This window comes from Saccopteryx bilineata, chromosome 3 (assembly GCF_036850765.1).
Source record: "Saccopteryx bilineata isolate mSacBil1 chromosome 3, mSacBil1_pri_phased_curated, whole genome shotgun sequence".
Taxonomy (NCBI): Eukaryota; Metazoa; Chordata; class Mammalia; order Chiroptera; family Emballonuridae; genus Saccopteryx; species Saccopteryx bilineata.
In genome coordinates, this window is record NC_089492.1 from 255,124,701 (window position 1) to 255,140,842 (window position 16,142).

At 40.3% G+C, this 16,142-nt stretch overlaps 1 protein-coding gene across 2 annotated transcripts in view; it reads right to left on the reverse strand.

Moving 5' to 3' along the window:
* Positions 1–5,767: 5,767 nt before the first annotated feature.
* LOC136329072 (cytochrome P450 4X1-like) overlaps positions 5,768–16,142 on the reverse strand; it is a 64,126-nt gene continuing 53,751 nt past the window's right edge. For both annotated transcript variants that reach the window (XM_066265022.1, XM_066265021.1), the window contains 6 exons: positions 15,233–15,339; positions 14,498–14,688; positions 11,064–11,197; positions 8,489–8,553; positions 6,926–7,008; positions 5,768–6,155 (listed from right to left, as the gene is read on the reverse strand). In XM_066265022.1, the coding sequence (XP_066121119.1) occupies positions 5,987–6,155; positions 6,926–7,008; positions 8,489–8,553; positions 11,064–11,197; positions 14,498–14,688; positions 15,233–15,339 (749 nt within the window). In that variant the 3' untranslated portion in view covers positions 5,768–5,986. The remainder of the gene's footprint in view (positions 6,156–6,925; positions 7,009–8,488; positions 8,554–11,063; positions 11,198–14,497; positions 14,689–15,232; positions 15,340–16,142) is intronic.

Below are 16,142 nucleotides of genomic sequence, written 5' to 3' on the forward strand. Positions count from 1 at the left end.
GTCGCCCCTGGTGGGCGTGCCGGGTGGATCCCGGTCGGGCACATGCGGGAGTCTGTCTGACTGTCTCTCCCCGTTTCCAGCTTCAGAAAAATTTAAATAAATAAATAAATAAATAAATAAATAAATAAATAAAGTAAGGAAAATGAACATCCTTGTCTTATTCCTGATTTTATGGGAAATGCTTGTAGTTTTTCCCCATTGAGTATGATGGTGGCTGTAGGTTTGTCATGTATGACCTTTATTATGGTGAGTTACGGTTTCTCTATTCTCACTTTGCTGAGAGTTTTTACCTAAATGAGTGCTGGATTGTGTCAAATACTTTTTCTGGATCTATTTCTCTGGATTTATTGATTTTTCTGGATTTATTGTTCATTTTCTTAATGTTGACATATCACATTTATTGATTTGCAAATATTGTACAAACTGATATCCCCAAAATAAATCCCACTTGACCATGGTATATAATCTTTTTAATGTATTGTTGGATCTGGTTTGCTAATATTTTGTTGAGAATTTTATCATCCATGTTCATCAGAGGTATTGGCCTTTAGTTTTTCTTTGGAGTATATTAACCTGGTTTTGGAAGTAGGATAATTCTTGACTCGTAAAATGAGCTTGGAAGTCTTCCTTTCTGCTGAAAATTTTGGAATAGTTTGAGAAGGATAGGTGTTAGTTCTTCTTTGAATGTTTGATAAAATTTGCCTTTTAATCCATCTGGTCCAGGATTTTTGTTTACTGGGAGTTTTATTGATGACTGCTTCAATTTCATTGATTGTAACTTGTCTGTTCAGGTTTTCTGATTCTTTCAGACTCAGTTTTGGAAGAGTGTATGTTTCTGCAGAAAGACTATAGAGTAGGCCCAGAGTGGTCTCACCCCAAAAACCTTTCCACAGGTCAGTAGTGCAGTACTATCAGGGTCAGGACAGGGCTAATGGGCTCCCAACTTGGGGGTTACAAGTGGTCAGTACTCCAGAGCCAAATCCCTTATTCACTGTTGGAGACTACAACTCTATTTCCCCCAGGAGGGGGTGAGCTTCAGGTTCGGGTTGGGTAGGGCTGGTAGTCTCCTCTGCAGGAGTACTTTCAGCTGAGAAGTCACTGCTCTCAGGGAGGCAAACTGAAAAAGTCTCTTACTGGGATTGATTATGGCCCAGCACACATAAGGGCATTATGCTCTTCACCAGAGTTTCTGAGCTCCAAGGGACTCACATTTTGAATGTTTAAACTCTAAGCCTCTCTCCCTTCTCTCCACCAAACTAACCCAGGTAGTGCAGGTAATCTGACCTGGCAGGGCTAATCCAAATAGCCTCCTCTTAGGGGTGGTTCCTTCAATCCTTTAGAAAGGAGTTAGGCACTTCTTCCCCTTACCGGGGTAACTCAGCTGAGCTTGCAAGAAAGGTATGAGGCCCCCCTCATCACTGCAAAATATTCTCACACTCCAACACATGTCCACCTGGCTTACCTGGGATGACAGGCTCAGAAAGTCCTGGCTCTCTGCACAGCACTCTGCTCTCTCAGCACTCTGTGCACTCTCATGGGAAAGCCTGGACCTAAAGTCCTGACTATCTATGCAGCACTCAGCTCTCCCAGTGCACTGTGTTTTTTCCAAGGTCCCATCAACATTCCCCCTTTGGGGATGGTGAAGCAAGCCTGTAGAAGAGGAAGGGGGGAACTCTTCCCCTTCCTGGAGGCAAGGGCTGCACTCACTGGGGATATAGTTGTTGCCTCCCACCCATCCACAATGCCTCCACACACTCCATCTCCTTCCCAACTAGTTCTCAGACAAAAGCTTCTCTGGAGATAGCTGTGCCCTGAAGGTAGGGATGGCTGGCCCTCCTTTCAAGGTCAGTTTAGTCACTGTCTGGGTCTCCTCCAAAAGCCTCCCGGGATAAAGGATGCCACAAAAAACACTGCTACAACTGAGAACAGCAGAGTGGCTCCACTGGTAGTCGAAAACAGGCTGTGTACTCTCCTGGCTTGTTCTGTGATACTTGGGAGTCCTGGTACTTGAGAAGGTGATGTCTGGGTCTCTGATTTTCACCACCAGATGCTATGTGGGCTTCTCTTCCTGTCCCTGTTGTTCTGGGTTGGAGATACTTGTGTGGATTTGAAACCCCACTCCCTGTGGGAGCTCCATGTCTGAGATATCCCTCTGGCTTTTCAGCTGCTGCACTTGAGTGCATAGGCTAGCCCAGTGGTAGTCAACCTGGTCCCTACTGCCCACTATTGGGCATTCCAGCTTTCATGGTGGGCAGAAGCAGAGCAACCAAAGTATAAATAAGAAGATAGATTTAACTATAGTAAGTTGTTTTATAAAGATTATTCTGCCAAACTTAGCGAAAATCTGACATAAAGTACTTGGTAAGTAATTATTATTATATGCTTTAACTTGCTGTAAATCTGCTTTATAAATTTTATAAAGTAAAGTTGCTTTCCTACTTTATAAATCACCATTATTGTGGAACCGGTGGGTGGATAGAAAATTTTACTACTAACAGAGATACAAAAGTGGGTGGTAGGTATAAAAAGGTTGACTATCCCTGGCTAGCCCTTTCCATACCTTTGCCCTTCTTACCAGTCTCTGTGTGGCTGCTTCTCTAAATCCTTGGTTAGAATATTTCAATTCAGCTACCCTTCACTGGGTTATTTAGGTTGATTTCTCTACATTTTACCTATATATCTAGTTTGGGGCTGGGAGCAAATAAGAGTATCATTCACCGATTCTGTAGCCACCATTAAAGAAAGATAAATATTTGGGGACACTTGATTAGATGACAATATAAACACAATATTGCTGATTCCTTGTCTTAAGTTATTTTTTGTGTTGAGAGGAGGGAAGTATGCTTGGTCTGCCATGGGAGTATAGCGGAGACCAATCTGTATACCTTTCATTTCATATTCTTGTATTGAAGATTTAGGGGAGGGCCCTCATAAACTTGAATTTAGAATTTCTACTTCTAACATTTATCTTACAGAACATCCAAACAAGTTTACAAAGATATTTGTTGAAAATATTCATAGCAGCATTGAGTGTGACGTTATTAGTGACTTGGTTACACTTTTACCACCTCAGGTCTTTCTTGTGGGTTTTCATTGCCTTCTAAACATCTGTTCTGTTGAGACCAGCCAGGTAGCTGCCATGCAATGTGTGCAAAATGGAATCACTGACCCCCTGCTTCCTAGTTCATTTCTCTCTCTTAGACGGGTAGCAGTGACACATGGCTTCACCCCTGCTCTTTCAAAGTATCATAATTTTGCTTCTTCAAGGCCCGTGAGAAATAGCAGGGGTAGCTTCCACTAGCATTTTTCAGGTCTCATCTTATACAGTGTGTCCATAAAGTCATGGTGCACTTTTGACTGGTCACAGAAATTTAACAAAAGACGACAGAAATGTGAAATCTGCACCAAATAAAAGAAAAATGCTCCCAGTTTCTGTAGGATGATGTGGCAGCATGTGCACATGTGCAGATGATGACGTAACACTGTGTATACAGCAGAGCAGCCCACAGCCATGCCAGTCAAGATGTGGACGGTACAGAGGAAAGTTCAGTGTGTTTCGTGGCTCGCTAAATTCAAATCCGTGACCAAAGTGCAACATGAATATCAGCGCATTTATAATGAAGCGCCACTACATAGGGATAACATTACTCGGTGGGATAAGCAGTTGAAGGAAATCGGCAGTTTGGTGGAGAAACCCCATTCTGGTAGGCCATCAGTCAGTGACGAGTCTGTAGAGGCTATACAGGATAGCTACCTAAGGAGCCCTAAAAAATCTGTGCGTGAGCCCACATTGAACTGCACTGAATAGGTATGAAACTGGGAGAGAGTTTTCCTTTTATTTGGTGTAGATTTCACATTTTTATCGTCTTTTGTTGCTTTCCTATGACTGGTCAAAAGTGCACCATGACTTTACGGACACAACGTATATCACCTTCTTGTAAAGAGTTTTCTAGATAACTCAATTCAAAGTAGGTCCCTTGATTACTGTCCAGCTCACCCCACTCATTTCATTTGTAGCACTTTCCATAATTTGTAACTATTATTACCCATCTTCCACTTCACAATAACTTTCCACGAGGACAGGGATCATGTCTATTAATCTACTGAATCTCTAATGCTTATCAAGATATCTGACATGTAGTAATCATTTAACTATCGAATGAGTGATGAATCTGAAAATCATTAAGAAATTCCCATGCAGGCTTCACAAGACTTGTTAGCACCAGGAAAGTATGTAAAATTATCTTTTTTTTTTTTAATTTTTTTAATTCATTTTAGAGAGGAGAGAGAAAGGGAGAGAGAGAAAGAGAGGAGAGAGAGAGACAGAGAGAGAAGGTGGGGAGGAGCTGGAAGCATCAACTCCCATATGTGCCTTGACCAGGCAAGCCCAGGGTTTCGAACCGGCAGCCTCAGCATTTCCAGGTCAACGCTTTATCCACTGTGCCACCACAGGTCAGGCTGTAAAATTATCTTGATAACATTCCACAAATATGAAGGCTTTGTTAGTCAAGACTCATAGTAGTTGCTTCTCATATGTGTCTTGACTGGGCAAGCCCAGGGTTTTGTACCAGCGACCTCAGTGTTCCAGGTCAACGCTTTATCCACTGCGTCATCACAGGTCAGGCCTGTTAGCCAAGACCCAAAGCCCAAAACCACAAAAAAAGTTTATATATCTGCTTCATAAAAATTTAGAAGTTCTATATTCTATATGGTAACTGACATCATAAGTACTGTTTTGAAAAGAAAAAAAATGGGAAAATTACAAAAATGGTTAGAATAAAAAATTATAATCCACAATATATAAAAACTCATATGAACCAATAAGAGAAAGACAAGCAACTTCATAGAAAAAGTAACATAGATAATGTAGAAAGCATACAAAACAAAACAAAAATAAACACAAATGGTCAATAAGCATGCTTTTTAAAAACACAAATAAGTTCCAATCATAGGAATAAGTTAATTGAATTGTGGTACACCCATATTAGAAAATATCATGAGCCAGAATTAGGAATGAGATGTAGTTTTATTAAGTGAAAAAAGAGCAAAACAATAAGGATATGATGTGATCTATAAAAATACATACATACATACAGGCCCTGGCCAGTTGGCTCAGTGGTAGAGCGTCGGCCTGGTGTGCAGAAGTCCCGGGTTCGATTCCCGACCAGGGCACATAGGAGAAGCGCCCATCTGCTTCTCCCCCTCCTTCCTCTCTGTCTCTCTCTTCCCCTCCCGCAGCGAGGCTCCATTGGAGCAAAGATGGCCCGGGCGCTGGGGATGGCTCCTCGGCCTCTGCCCCAGGCGCTAGAGTGGCTCTGGTCGCAATAGAGCGATGCCCCGGAGGGGCAGAGCATCGCGCCCTGGTGGGCGTGCCGGGTGGATCCCGGTCGGGCGCATGCAGGAGTCTGTCTGACTGTCTCTCCCCATTTCTAGCTTCAGAAAAATACAAAAAAAAAAATACATACATACATAAGTACATATGAAATGTATGAAAAAAGTCTCAAAGAATGACCACCAAACTTTTGTTTTTAGGAAAAGCACTAGGATTGGTCAGAACAGGGAGGGGTGGTGTGTTATGTAAAATGGAATTTATACTTTTAACTCTACTTGCTTTTTCTAGTGTTAAATATCTTTTATACTAAGAATACATTCACCTATTACTGTATAAGTCTGAAAATTATTTTAAAAAAACAACAAAACATATATGGAAGTCATCTAGCACACTTCATGATATATAGCATTAATAGTAGCCAAAATCAAACAGAAAAGATCTAAAAATCTCCCAAGTCATGCAAAAACAGATCTAGGTGATACCTGGTGTCACCTAGAAATGTTTCTGGATAACATGCAGCTCCACAAAGACACCCACCCCACTTGTCCATAAACTTCCTACCATACTTTGATTCCTCTCTATGTTCTTGGACCATTAGTAGTAATTTAACTTTGAAACAAAAAATCTGTAATCATTGTACCCTGGGCTCTAACATTAGTAAATTTTTTTCAGGTATAAATTGATCCCATTCTTGGATGTGAGGATAATCTGGTTTGAAAGAGAAGGAGGCCTGGCAGGGTCTGGAGTCACCTTGAAGCGGAGCAGAATCAAGGCAATGGCCACCTTTAGCTCAAGCATGGCGAAGTGCTGCCCGATGCAGTTCCTGTAGACACAAGAGAAAATCAGATACTTGAAGAAATGGTGTTTCTCCTGACTCCTCAATAAGATACTAGAATAACAAGTCTGATTAACCAAAGTAAAGAAACATTTTCATTGTTAATGCCATGCAAACTTTTGTGCTTTGGGTTTACATCGTCTCCTGCAAGAAGGTGAGCTGGGAGGTCCCACTATTCTCTCTCCCCACCCCCCCGCCCACCAAAACAAGGTGGCACTTGGAGTTGCTCATAGAATTCTTTCTCCTGGGAGAATCTGAAGTAAAACATGGTGACTATAGTTGATAAAACTATATTATATATATATATCTGTAATTTTCTAAGAAGGTAAATTGCAACTTTACAATAGTATATATTTCACACACAACATACACAAAAGATAAATATGTGAAGTGAAGGATGTGTCAATTAACTAGATAGGGAGGAATCTTTTCTCAATATATATGTATGTGAAGTAATCATGATATATGCTTCAAAGATCTTACCATTTTATATGTCAGTTGTACCTCAGCACAACTATAATTTTTAGAAAAATTTTTTCCATTTTTAGAAAAAATAAATGCAGCCCATGTGCATTGAGGGCAGACTGCACTGAGCCTATGAGTCAACAGCTTATCACTAGGCAGCTCTGAGGCACGGCTACATAGGACGTGATAGAGAAGGGCATTGTCCTTCGTGAAACTAACAGGCCCACTCAGAAGCTCAACTAGGCACTGAGATCTCCTCCTGTATATTTTCAAGAGCATCAAGTTGTCCTTACCTTGGTCCAGCTGAGAATGGCAGGAAGGAGTGGGAGTGTCTCTTATCAGAATCCTCCTGAGAGAACCTCAAGGGGTCAAAGACCTGAAATGAGAGGGCACCCCAACAGCATTAACACATTTCTTACACATATATAAGAATAAAGTTATAACACATATAATTTCAAATGTTCTAGCAGTCACATTTTTAAAGGGTAATATAAATTTTAATAATAGAATTTATTTAACAGAAATTATTATCATTCCAACATCTACCCAGCATAAATAATTATTAAGAAAACATTTCACATTTTGGGGGCACAGGTTCAAGATCCAGTGTGAATTTTTTTCAGCATGTCTCAGCTTCAACTCATCACATTTCAAGGGCTTAGTAGCCACATGCACTAATGGCTACACCCTAGAAAGTACAACTCCAAACCTATGTGACCTTGTCTGGCTTCCTAATTGATGGGTCTGTTACCCAGACTAAGTAAGGCAAGGCAGAACCACTATGGCAAGTATATTATTTTCAGTTAGAAGTCAAGTCAAAATGATTATATAATTAGTTGTTAATGAGATCTGTAGTCCAACTTCTCATTACCTGTAACCAACCCTTAACCCCACCACCTTTTGTAAAAAGAAGCATTCATACATGTTGTGTTTAAAGTTTTGAGAACACTGAATCAGGAACTCGTGTAGGCTACACATCTTTTTGCTTCTCCAACTCCTCTGTCCTCCCTGCTCTGGGCTCTAAGAAGCTGGCCCACATGTTGTCCTGTTGGGTTTCACCAAAATAATCATTGATAGGGGCAGAGGTGGATTTAACGGCGGGGGCATGGAGCCCTGCAAAACTCCAACTTTACATTTTTTTCTAATGTAAGGGGCTCAATATTTTCTTCTGCACCTGGGGCCTCAACCAACCTTAATCTGCCTCTGGATAGAAGATCTGGAGGGTGGGAGGAGAGCACTCGGGGTATTTATTCCCTGGCCCCTCCCTACAGGCTGTCTCGGGTTGGCTGCACGCTCTCCTGACAGCCACATGCCTAGGTGATGGCCTTTCCCAGGAGCCCTCTTTCTCCAGGTGTGTAACCCTCGCTCCCGTAGCTCATCAGGCCTACAGGTGGTAAGCAGTTTGGTAGTTATTGGCTCCTTTTTGCTTTTCCTAAACCCTGACCCCGTACCTTTATCAATAGTTCCTTCATAAAACTCTCCTCAAATATCTCAACTTGAGGGATCATTGCTTTCTTTCCAGAATCCTGATTGTTACATCCAGCAAAAGGGGTTTGAGTTACCTGAATTACTACTGACCACTGATCTCTCAACAAGTGCCTGGTAGAGCCTGTTAAGTAATGGCTGCGGCAATTTAGGGCAGCCCGTGTGACATTGTGCCAATTTGTTCATTCAAAGCCAACATAAAGTAGGAACAGAGGGAAAAGACAATTTTCTTTTAGTGGAAAAGATTTACATTTTTTATTTTTCTCTGTATTGGTGTTTGTTGTATTGTTTGCCACTTCTATGCACATCTAACAAAAAGTGAATCGCATAGCATTAGTTCTTTGAAGTATTTATGTGTAAAACAGGCACACCTTCGGGTTTTCCCAGACGGCAGGGTTGCGGTGAAGGCCCCAAATACTGAGAACCACGGTTATTCCTGAGAAAGGAGGGAGATAATAGAGATTGTAAGAGAAAGAGTAAGCAGTGCGCTACTGTCATACCACTCCTCAGTAAGACTTTTTTTCTAGATGAGAAGAACTGGCTCCTGGCAGAGCTCTGTGTGCTGTAGCTAATGCCAGCAGTGATGGAACCATGGGAAGATGAGGCTTGGTGGCACCTTAGTTTTTACTATTTATTTTATTTTATTTTTTCTGAAGTGAGAAGCGGGGAGGTAGTCAGACAGACTCCCTCATGTGCCCAACTGGGATCCACCTGGCATGCCCACTGGGGGCAATGCTCTGCCCATCTAGGGTGTTGCTCCATTGCAACTGGAGCCATTCTAGTGCCTGAGGCAGAGGCCATGCAGTCACCCTCAGTACCTGGGCCAGCTTTGCTCCAATGGAGCCTTGGTTGTGGGAGGGGAAGAGAGAGACAAAGAGGAAGGGGAGGGAGAAGGATGGAGAAGCAGATGGGTGCTCTTTCTGTGTGCCCTGGCTGGGATTTGAACCTGAGACTTCCACATGCCAGGCTAATGCTCTACCACTGAGCCAGCCAGCCAGGGCTGCACCTTAGTTTTTAGAGCAATGACCTACTTAATACACGATTCTGTCTTAAAGAGCTGTTGATATCGTGTTAAAACATGCTTATGTTTTCTGCTACCTCTGGAAATTACTTGTATTATAGTCTCTCTGATCCATAATTACATGTATTCCAAGACCTCCAGTAAAACCTTGAAACTGTAGATAGTACCAAACCCTATATATACTATGTTCTTACCTATACATACATACCTATGATGGTTTTATTTATAAATTAAGCAGAGTAAGAGATTAACAACTAATAATGAAGACAATTATAGCAATATATTAAAATAAAAGTTATATGAATGTGATTTCTCTCACATAAAATATCCACAAAAAGTACTCTCATTTTTTGTGATGACGTGAGATAATAAAAGGCCAAACCTAGTCTTCAATTTCTTAATCACTTGCAGGAAAGGGTTGGGTGTCACTCATTTCATAGCACACCTGGCTGAAGTCTTCATATAGGCTTAGTGCTTTCTGGCACAACATGCTGTCCATCAGAACATATTTTCTGTTCATGTCTTTCAGCTAAAAATTTAATGCCCTATTTATCTTAACTAGACACTGATCATACGCTGTGGCTAAAACTTTTGCAGTTTGAGGTGCAACAGAACAACTAGCACAAATTTATTTTTCCTTCTTAACAATTTCATAAATAGAATATTCATTTTTATCCTAGATCACAGCAAACACAGTGCATAAAAACACTCGACTTTTCTCTTTAAAGAGAACACTTTATAGCTTCTTTTTGGTATATCTGTATTGCCAGCATCACCACTCTTGTGCTTTGAGACCATTATTAAGGAAAATAAGGGTTTCAGACCCCAGGTGACTGCAAGTAACTGAACCAGGGTAAATGAAACCATGGATAAGGAGGGACTACCGTATGTCCATTAATGAACTCACTATAAAGCACTTACTGGAGACAGTTTGGGGACATAAGAACAGAACCGTAATTCCATCATGCAAATCCAATAACAAATTTCTGTTGATGCTGTTCCTATACAGATGGTGAGAAATTTTGTCAAATATCTGCATAGTTTGGGGATTTAAAAAAAAGACAGAGGGGAGAGTATTTGGAATTATTTGCTAACCAGAAATAATTCTGATAAGTTCATTCTTGATCTTTCAAAAATGTCACAGTGAGTGACAAGTTGTTGGTATTTCCCACAAACAATTCTGTTGGCTTGTTTCCAAGGGCAAGAATAAATAGATCACTGAAGCAGCTACATGAAGGGTGTCTCTTGTGATCCCTCTGCCTCCTACTCACTCTGCTAAGAAACCTGTGCTGTTCTGAAGAGCTCTGGGCTCTGGGCATGAGACCTCTGTGTGAGTTCTAGCTCTGCTCACTGCACGCTGGGGTCCCCCAGTGGGTTTTGGCTACACCAAAAGTATTTGAAAGTGCCTTTAAACTGCAAAGCACCATAGAAGTGTTCGTTAAGATCATGTTCCAAGGCAAAATATGAGATAAAATGCTTGACGATTCTATGTAAAATATTCAGTGTTGCTCACTTATTAGGGTGATATGATGATGAAGAAGCTGAGAACTTTCCTTGAGTCTTCGAGGTAAAGATAATGGTGTTCATCTCCCATAAAGTCTCACCTGGGTCTCAAACTCATCCAAACAAGGATTATCTAAAAACAATGTCTTACAGTGAATAAAACCCTGAGTTAAAATTCTGGGACACAGGTTCGGAGCATAGCTTTGCTGCAAATTGTTATAAGCTTTGGGGAAGCCTCTAAAACCAACATCTGATTAAGGCAATGCCCACTGAGCTGTTACTTAATAGGTGCCTGACCTTAAGCTGGGTGTCTTTAGGACTGTCTTTTGACTTCTCCAAAAGTTGAGAAACCACTGGTCTGTTACTGTAGTCCCTGATATCCCACAGACTCTAGGAACTGCCTAGGAAAAGAATGCAAAGACCTGCAGGCAAGGAGCGTCCATCTGGGAAGGTAATGGGCTTGCTGAGTTCTCTGGAGATGGATACGATTGTAGGGGTCAATCGAAGAGACTCCTTGATACACATTGTTGTGTATGACATTGCACCCAGCTGGTCCCTGTGAATACAATGGAAGGAGGAAAAAGGACTCAGACACCATGTCCAGTTTGTAAATATTGATTTTTTTCTACTTGATGTTTGTTCCTGGTAAATACCATCCTCAGGTTAATGCTATTTTTTAATTGGTTATGTAACATCATGTTAAAATGGGACTCCTTCTCTCATAAGGTCAGCTGAGGTCCCAGATGAAGAAGAACCAAACAGGTGCCAAATATTCTTATTATAAAGTGAGGTGCTAAGACTGGCAAAGGATTTGCTAAGGAGATTTCTGAAAACATGTAGTGCTACTCTTAGCTCATCATAAGAACCAAGAGTATATGAAACAGCTAAGGACTGAAGTGAGGAGGCTTAAGAGTTTTGATAGAAAGAAAAAGAAAAGAAACACTCTTTAAAGAAAATATTAGTTGGGATGCTGGAGAGCTGAGAAAAATGGAGGAGGGTGTTCCCTCCCACCTCATGTTAACCAAAGGGGGTTTCTAGAAGGTCAGTTAAGAGATCTGACATGTGTTCCCTGGAGTTTGTGGAGCATAAGACTGATAGGAAAAGCCATGATTCAGAACAGACAGAGAAGCAGGGGAGAGTATCAGGAAAAGCGAGGACGCTAGTGAGTGTCCTATGGAACAACAAACTGGCCAGAGGGAGAGCTCTGGAGCCAGCTTGAAGGGAACTTTAAGGATAAGAATTCCCTTGCCCCCTGAATCGCTATTGCAAAGTCCCAGTAAGAGAATCTCCAAGGAACCCACAGATGCACCCATCTAGAACAAAAGGAAGCATTTGAATATCACCAAGATCAGATGGCAAGATCACAATAGTACCAACTGCTTTCTCCTTATCTTCTTTCCTTCTTGGGACCATTTCTGGAAGGGTCAGTAACAGCAGACTAGGTGAGGAGCTGGTCAGTAAGAAGCCAACCATAAGCTTCTTATCCACCATAGGCTACCAGCTAAAGATGTACTGTGCTGGGATAGAGAGATGCTCCAAGCGGATAAGAATTTGAAGTTTTTGATATTACAGTGGATCAGACACCTTAATCACTGAAATGAGACTCCTCTTTTTCTTTTAATTTTATTTAGAAAATTAAATTTCAAGGGGTGACATTGATCAATAAGAGTTTATCGTTTTCAGGTAAACATTTCTATAGCATTTGAACTATTGATTATGTTGTGTACCCATCACCCAAAATCAAATCATTTTCCATCACCATACATTTGTCCCTGTTTACTCTCTTGTTCTTTGATTTATTATTTATTATTTTTTCTTTTTTGAAAGAGGCAGGGAGAAAGAAAGAGACAGAAACATCAAGCTGCTCTTGTATGTGACCTGACTGGGGAATCAAACTGGCATCCTCTGCGCTCCAGGATGATGATCCAACCAAACGAGCCATCCAGCCAGGGCTCCCTGCTCTTTGATTTAAATAAATTGGAATATGTGAGATTTACTCCAGACTACACACCAGAAAAATCTGCTTCAAACAGCAAGTTTAAGTGTTGGCAGAAGAAGAATAGTTTTTAAAATGCACCCTAGCTAGTCAGATTGATTCAACAAAATAATTGCACATAGTATTTAAGTCTACTTGCTGTTCTAATTACTTGTTTTGAATGAAGGAAATAGCCTTCAGTAATGTAAAATTTTAATTTTGACCACTTTCAACCTTGAGCCCAGAATAAAAAGTCATATTCTTAGTCTGGAACTTTGCATATTTAAGAAAAAACAACCGTGTCTACCTCAGGCATAGTGCAGAAAGAAGAGAGGAATTTTAGCCCAAAAAAGAAATGGGTTGACTGACATGGAGCCAAAGAGAGATACTGATCAACTTTTCAGCTTTCCCAAAAACTGCTTTTTGTAGTGTGGTTTTGTTATCTGTCTAAAAGAATTATCAATTCACATAATGCTATGTACAAATTTCATTAAATGTAACTATAGGGCCATATTATAGAATAAGACATATTTTATTTCCTCTGGCCTTTATTTTCTAATCCTGGCTAAGATTTTTTTTTTGCCTTCACATTTTACATAAGGTAAACAAGAATGAGAAAGATTACTATTTGAGTTGTATATATATATATATATCCACCATATTCAAGGTTAAAATATCTAATTAATGTTGGGAGATAGTATACAGTGTTTCTAAATTCAGTGAAGGAATAAGAAGTGACTAATCAACACTGCATTTCGTGCTATACAGATTAGACCTTTAATTTACATTATGACATGTCTATTTTTTAAAACAAAAAGTGATATCTCTACTATACCCACACAAATTCAAATTTTCCTTTATAAATAAATATTCTTATTAAGCTGATCTTTGCATTGGAAATAAGGTGCTTTCTGTTTAACCATGGGTTGTCCTTAGCATTTTTATTTTTCTGCCCTTTTGACTTAGAAAACAATGATGTGTGAAATATCTAGCTAGGTTGAACAGTATGGTCTATATCAGGAATATATGTGCTCTTTGCAAACAGCATGTTCAAGGGGAAAATTCATAACTTGGACATAATTAACAGCAAGATATGCTCAAAGTTGAGTAAATGGAGTTGAAGTTTTGTACCTGCTTACTCCTATCCAACTTATAAAAGGCACCTTAAGAATCAGATCTCCCAGAAAGTCTCCTTCAGAACCCCACACCAGCTTGGGAAACTGTCTTCTAAATCTCTGTGATAGCCAGGACATACTTCTCACCATTACCATGCTATTTTGAAATTATTTATATAGGGGTGCCTGTCTCCTGTATTAGGGTATGAGCTCATTGAGGGTAAGACCTATACCAAATCTTGCCAGTAGTTTTAGTGCCTCAGTACTTAAAATGTCCTCAGTCCATATTTGCTAAAGTCAACTTTAGTGTGTATCATTTAGTACTATGTTCAAATTCCAAAGCTAATCCTGAAGCATAAACAAGGAGATGGAAGACAATGTCTACAATATGCTTAGAGGACACAGATGTTTACTAAGGTCTCTCAGAAGAAGAGCCCCACTGAGTCCTACCATTCAAGCTCTAAATGCAAGTCTAGGGATCAAGTCCACATTTCAAATGAAACAGAGACTGGGAGAAATAAAGAAATAATACATTTTATACATCACTAATTAGAAAAACAATGAAATAGATAACATATAGATGCATAAACCTCTTTTGCAAAGGCAAAAGAATAACTTTGGAACCTCTAGAAAATGAGCATGGCAACCTGCCTCTTCTACTTTCACATATTTTGAAGCACTACAGCCACCAAGTTGCCAGAGGAAAGAATAAAGCAAAATCCCAGGAGGAAAACTAGGATAAAATGTATAGGGATGTAGATCTTACCAGGTGATAGAAGACCCATCTCCCAGGATGCCCCTGATCTCCTCCCGGCACCTCTCCTGATGCTCAGGGTTCTGAGCCAAGTGGTAGAGGAGCCAGGCAAGGCCCCCTCCTACGGTGTCTTGCCCCGCCACCATGAATGTGTTCACCTCAGACTGCAGGTCAGCATCTGAGAAGCTGTCACCATTTGCAGCCTAGAAAGCACAATAGAAATATTTTTATGCAATTTCAGTTTATAGATGTTTGGATCACCAATCAAAATAATGGATTTAAGGAAAAAATAGTCTTTCCAATGTGTTTCAATTTTAATTCAGTTAAAAAAATATATAGTATGAGCCACACATTATCCAGAGCATAAAGAAGGACCAAACTTAGAGGAGGAAAACAGGCCTTTCAAAAAGCTCCTTCAATCATCCTGCCAAATTTTCTAGCACCTCATTTCCAACCTTATCTCACTTTAACCTGTGACCCACTATCTTGTTTTCCTAAACTATAATGTAACTTTATGTTAAGATACCCAATTCTATCAATTCAGCAAAAAATTTAGCTTTATTTGACTTTTTCTAATGACAAAGTTGCAGAATTATATCTTTACTTCAAATTGTATGAAGCCAACCCATCTATTCAAAAGTATTTTTAAATTTAGTTGATCAGCTTTGCTTTTGTCTCCTCTACTTCCACTCATTCACCTATCCACACAATTACCTACGAGCAGGCTCAGAAATTTAAAATATTTACCTGAGCAGAAAGGACAACATCCAGAAAATCATGATACTTCCTCTTTGGAGTGTTTTCCAGATTCTTCTCATCCTTGAGAGATTTCCTTCTCTCTTGGATTACCTGCTCTGTGGTAGATTAATAATACCCATTACTAAAGTGAGAGCAAAGTAAATCAAAGTAATATAAATTATAAAGCAAACCATGGCCTATAAATAGTTTCAGATTTTGCCTAATAACTTGAGGTCAGAATGGGTACAACCTTTTAAAAAGATTGAATTTTTGCAGATGTTTATTTTCCCACCAAATGACAATTATTGATCAAAGCTCAAAGACATAGGCTTCAAGTCAATATGGGAGAGTAAATAAATGTTATGCTCATCTCTTCCCATGACCATCTCAAAAGTACAACTAGCCTGACCAGGCAGTGGTGCAGTGGATAGAGCATTGAACTGGGATGCAAAAGACCCAGGTTTGGGACCCTGAGGTTGCCAGCTTGAGTGCAGGCTCATCTGATTTGAGCAAAAACTCACCAGCTTGGACCCAAGGTCACTGGCTTGAGCAAGGGGTTACTAGGTCTGCTGAACACCCATGGCCAAGGCACATATGAGAAAGCAATCAATGAACAACTAAGGTGTCACAACAAAAAACTGATGATTGATGCTTCTCATCTCTCTCCATTCCTGTTTGTCTGTCCCTGTCTATCCCTGTCTCTGACTCTCTCTCAGTCTCTGTTAATAAAAAAAAGTACAACTAAATTGTAGAAGAAGGTCCCTTGAGGACCACCTGAACACTAGCTGAACAGAACTATAACCAAGGATATGAAAAAGAAGCCACATTGAGACTGGTTGTAGTGGTGGAGAAGCAAAATGAGCTGGTCCTACACCCAGAGCATCAGGAGGGACACAGATGGGCCAACAGTAACCAAGAC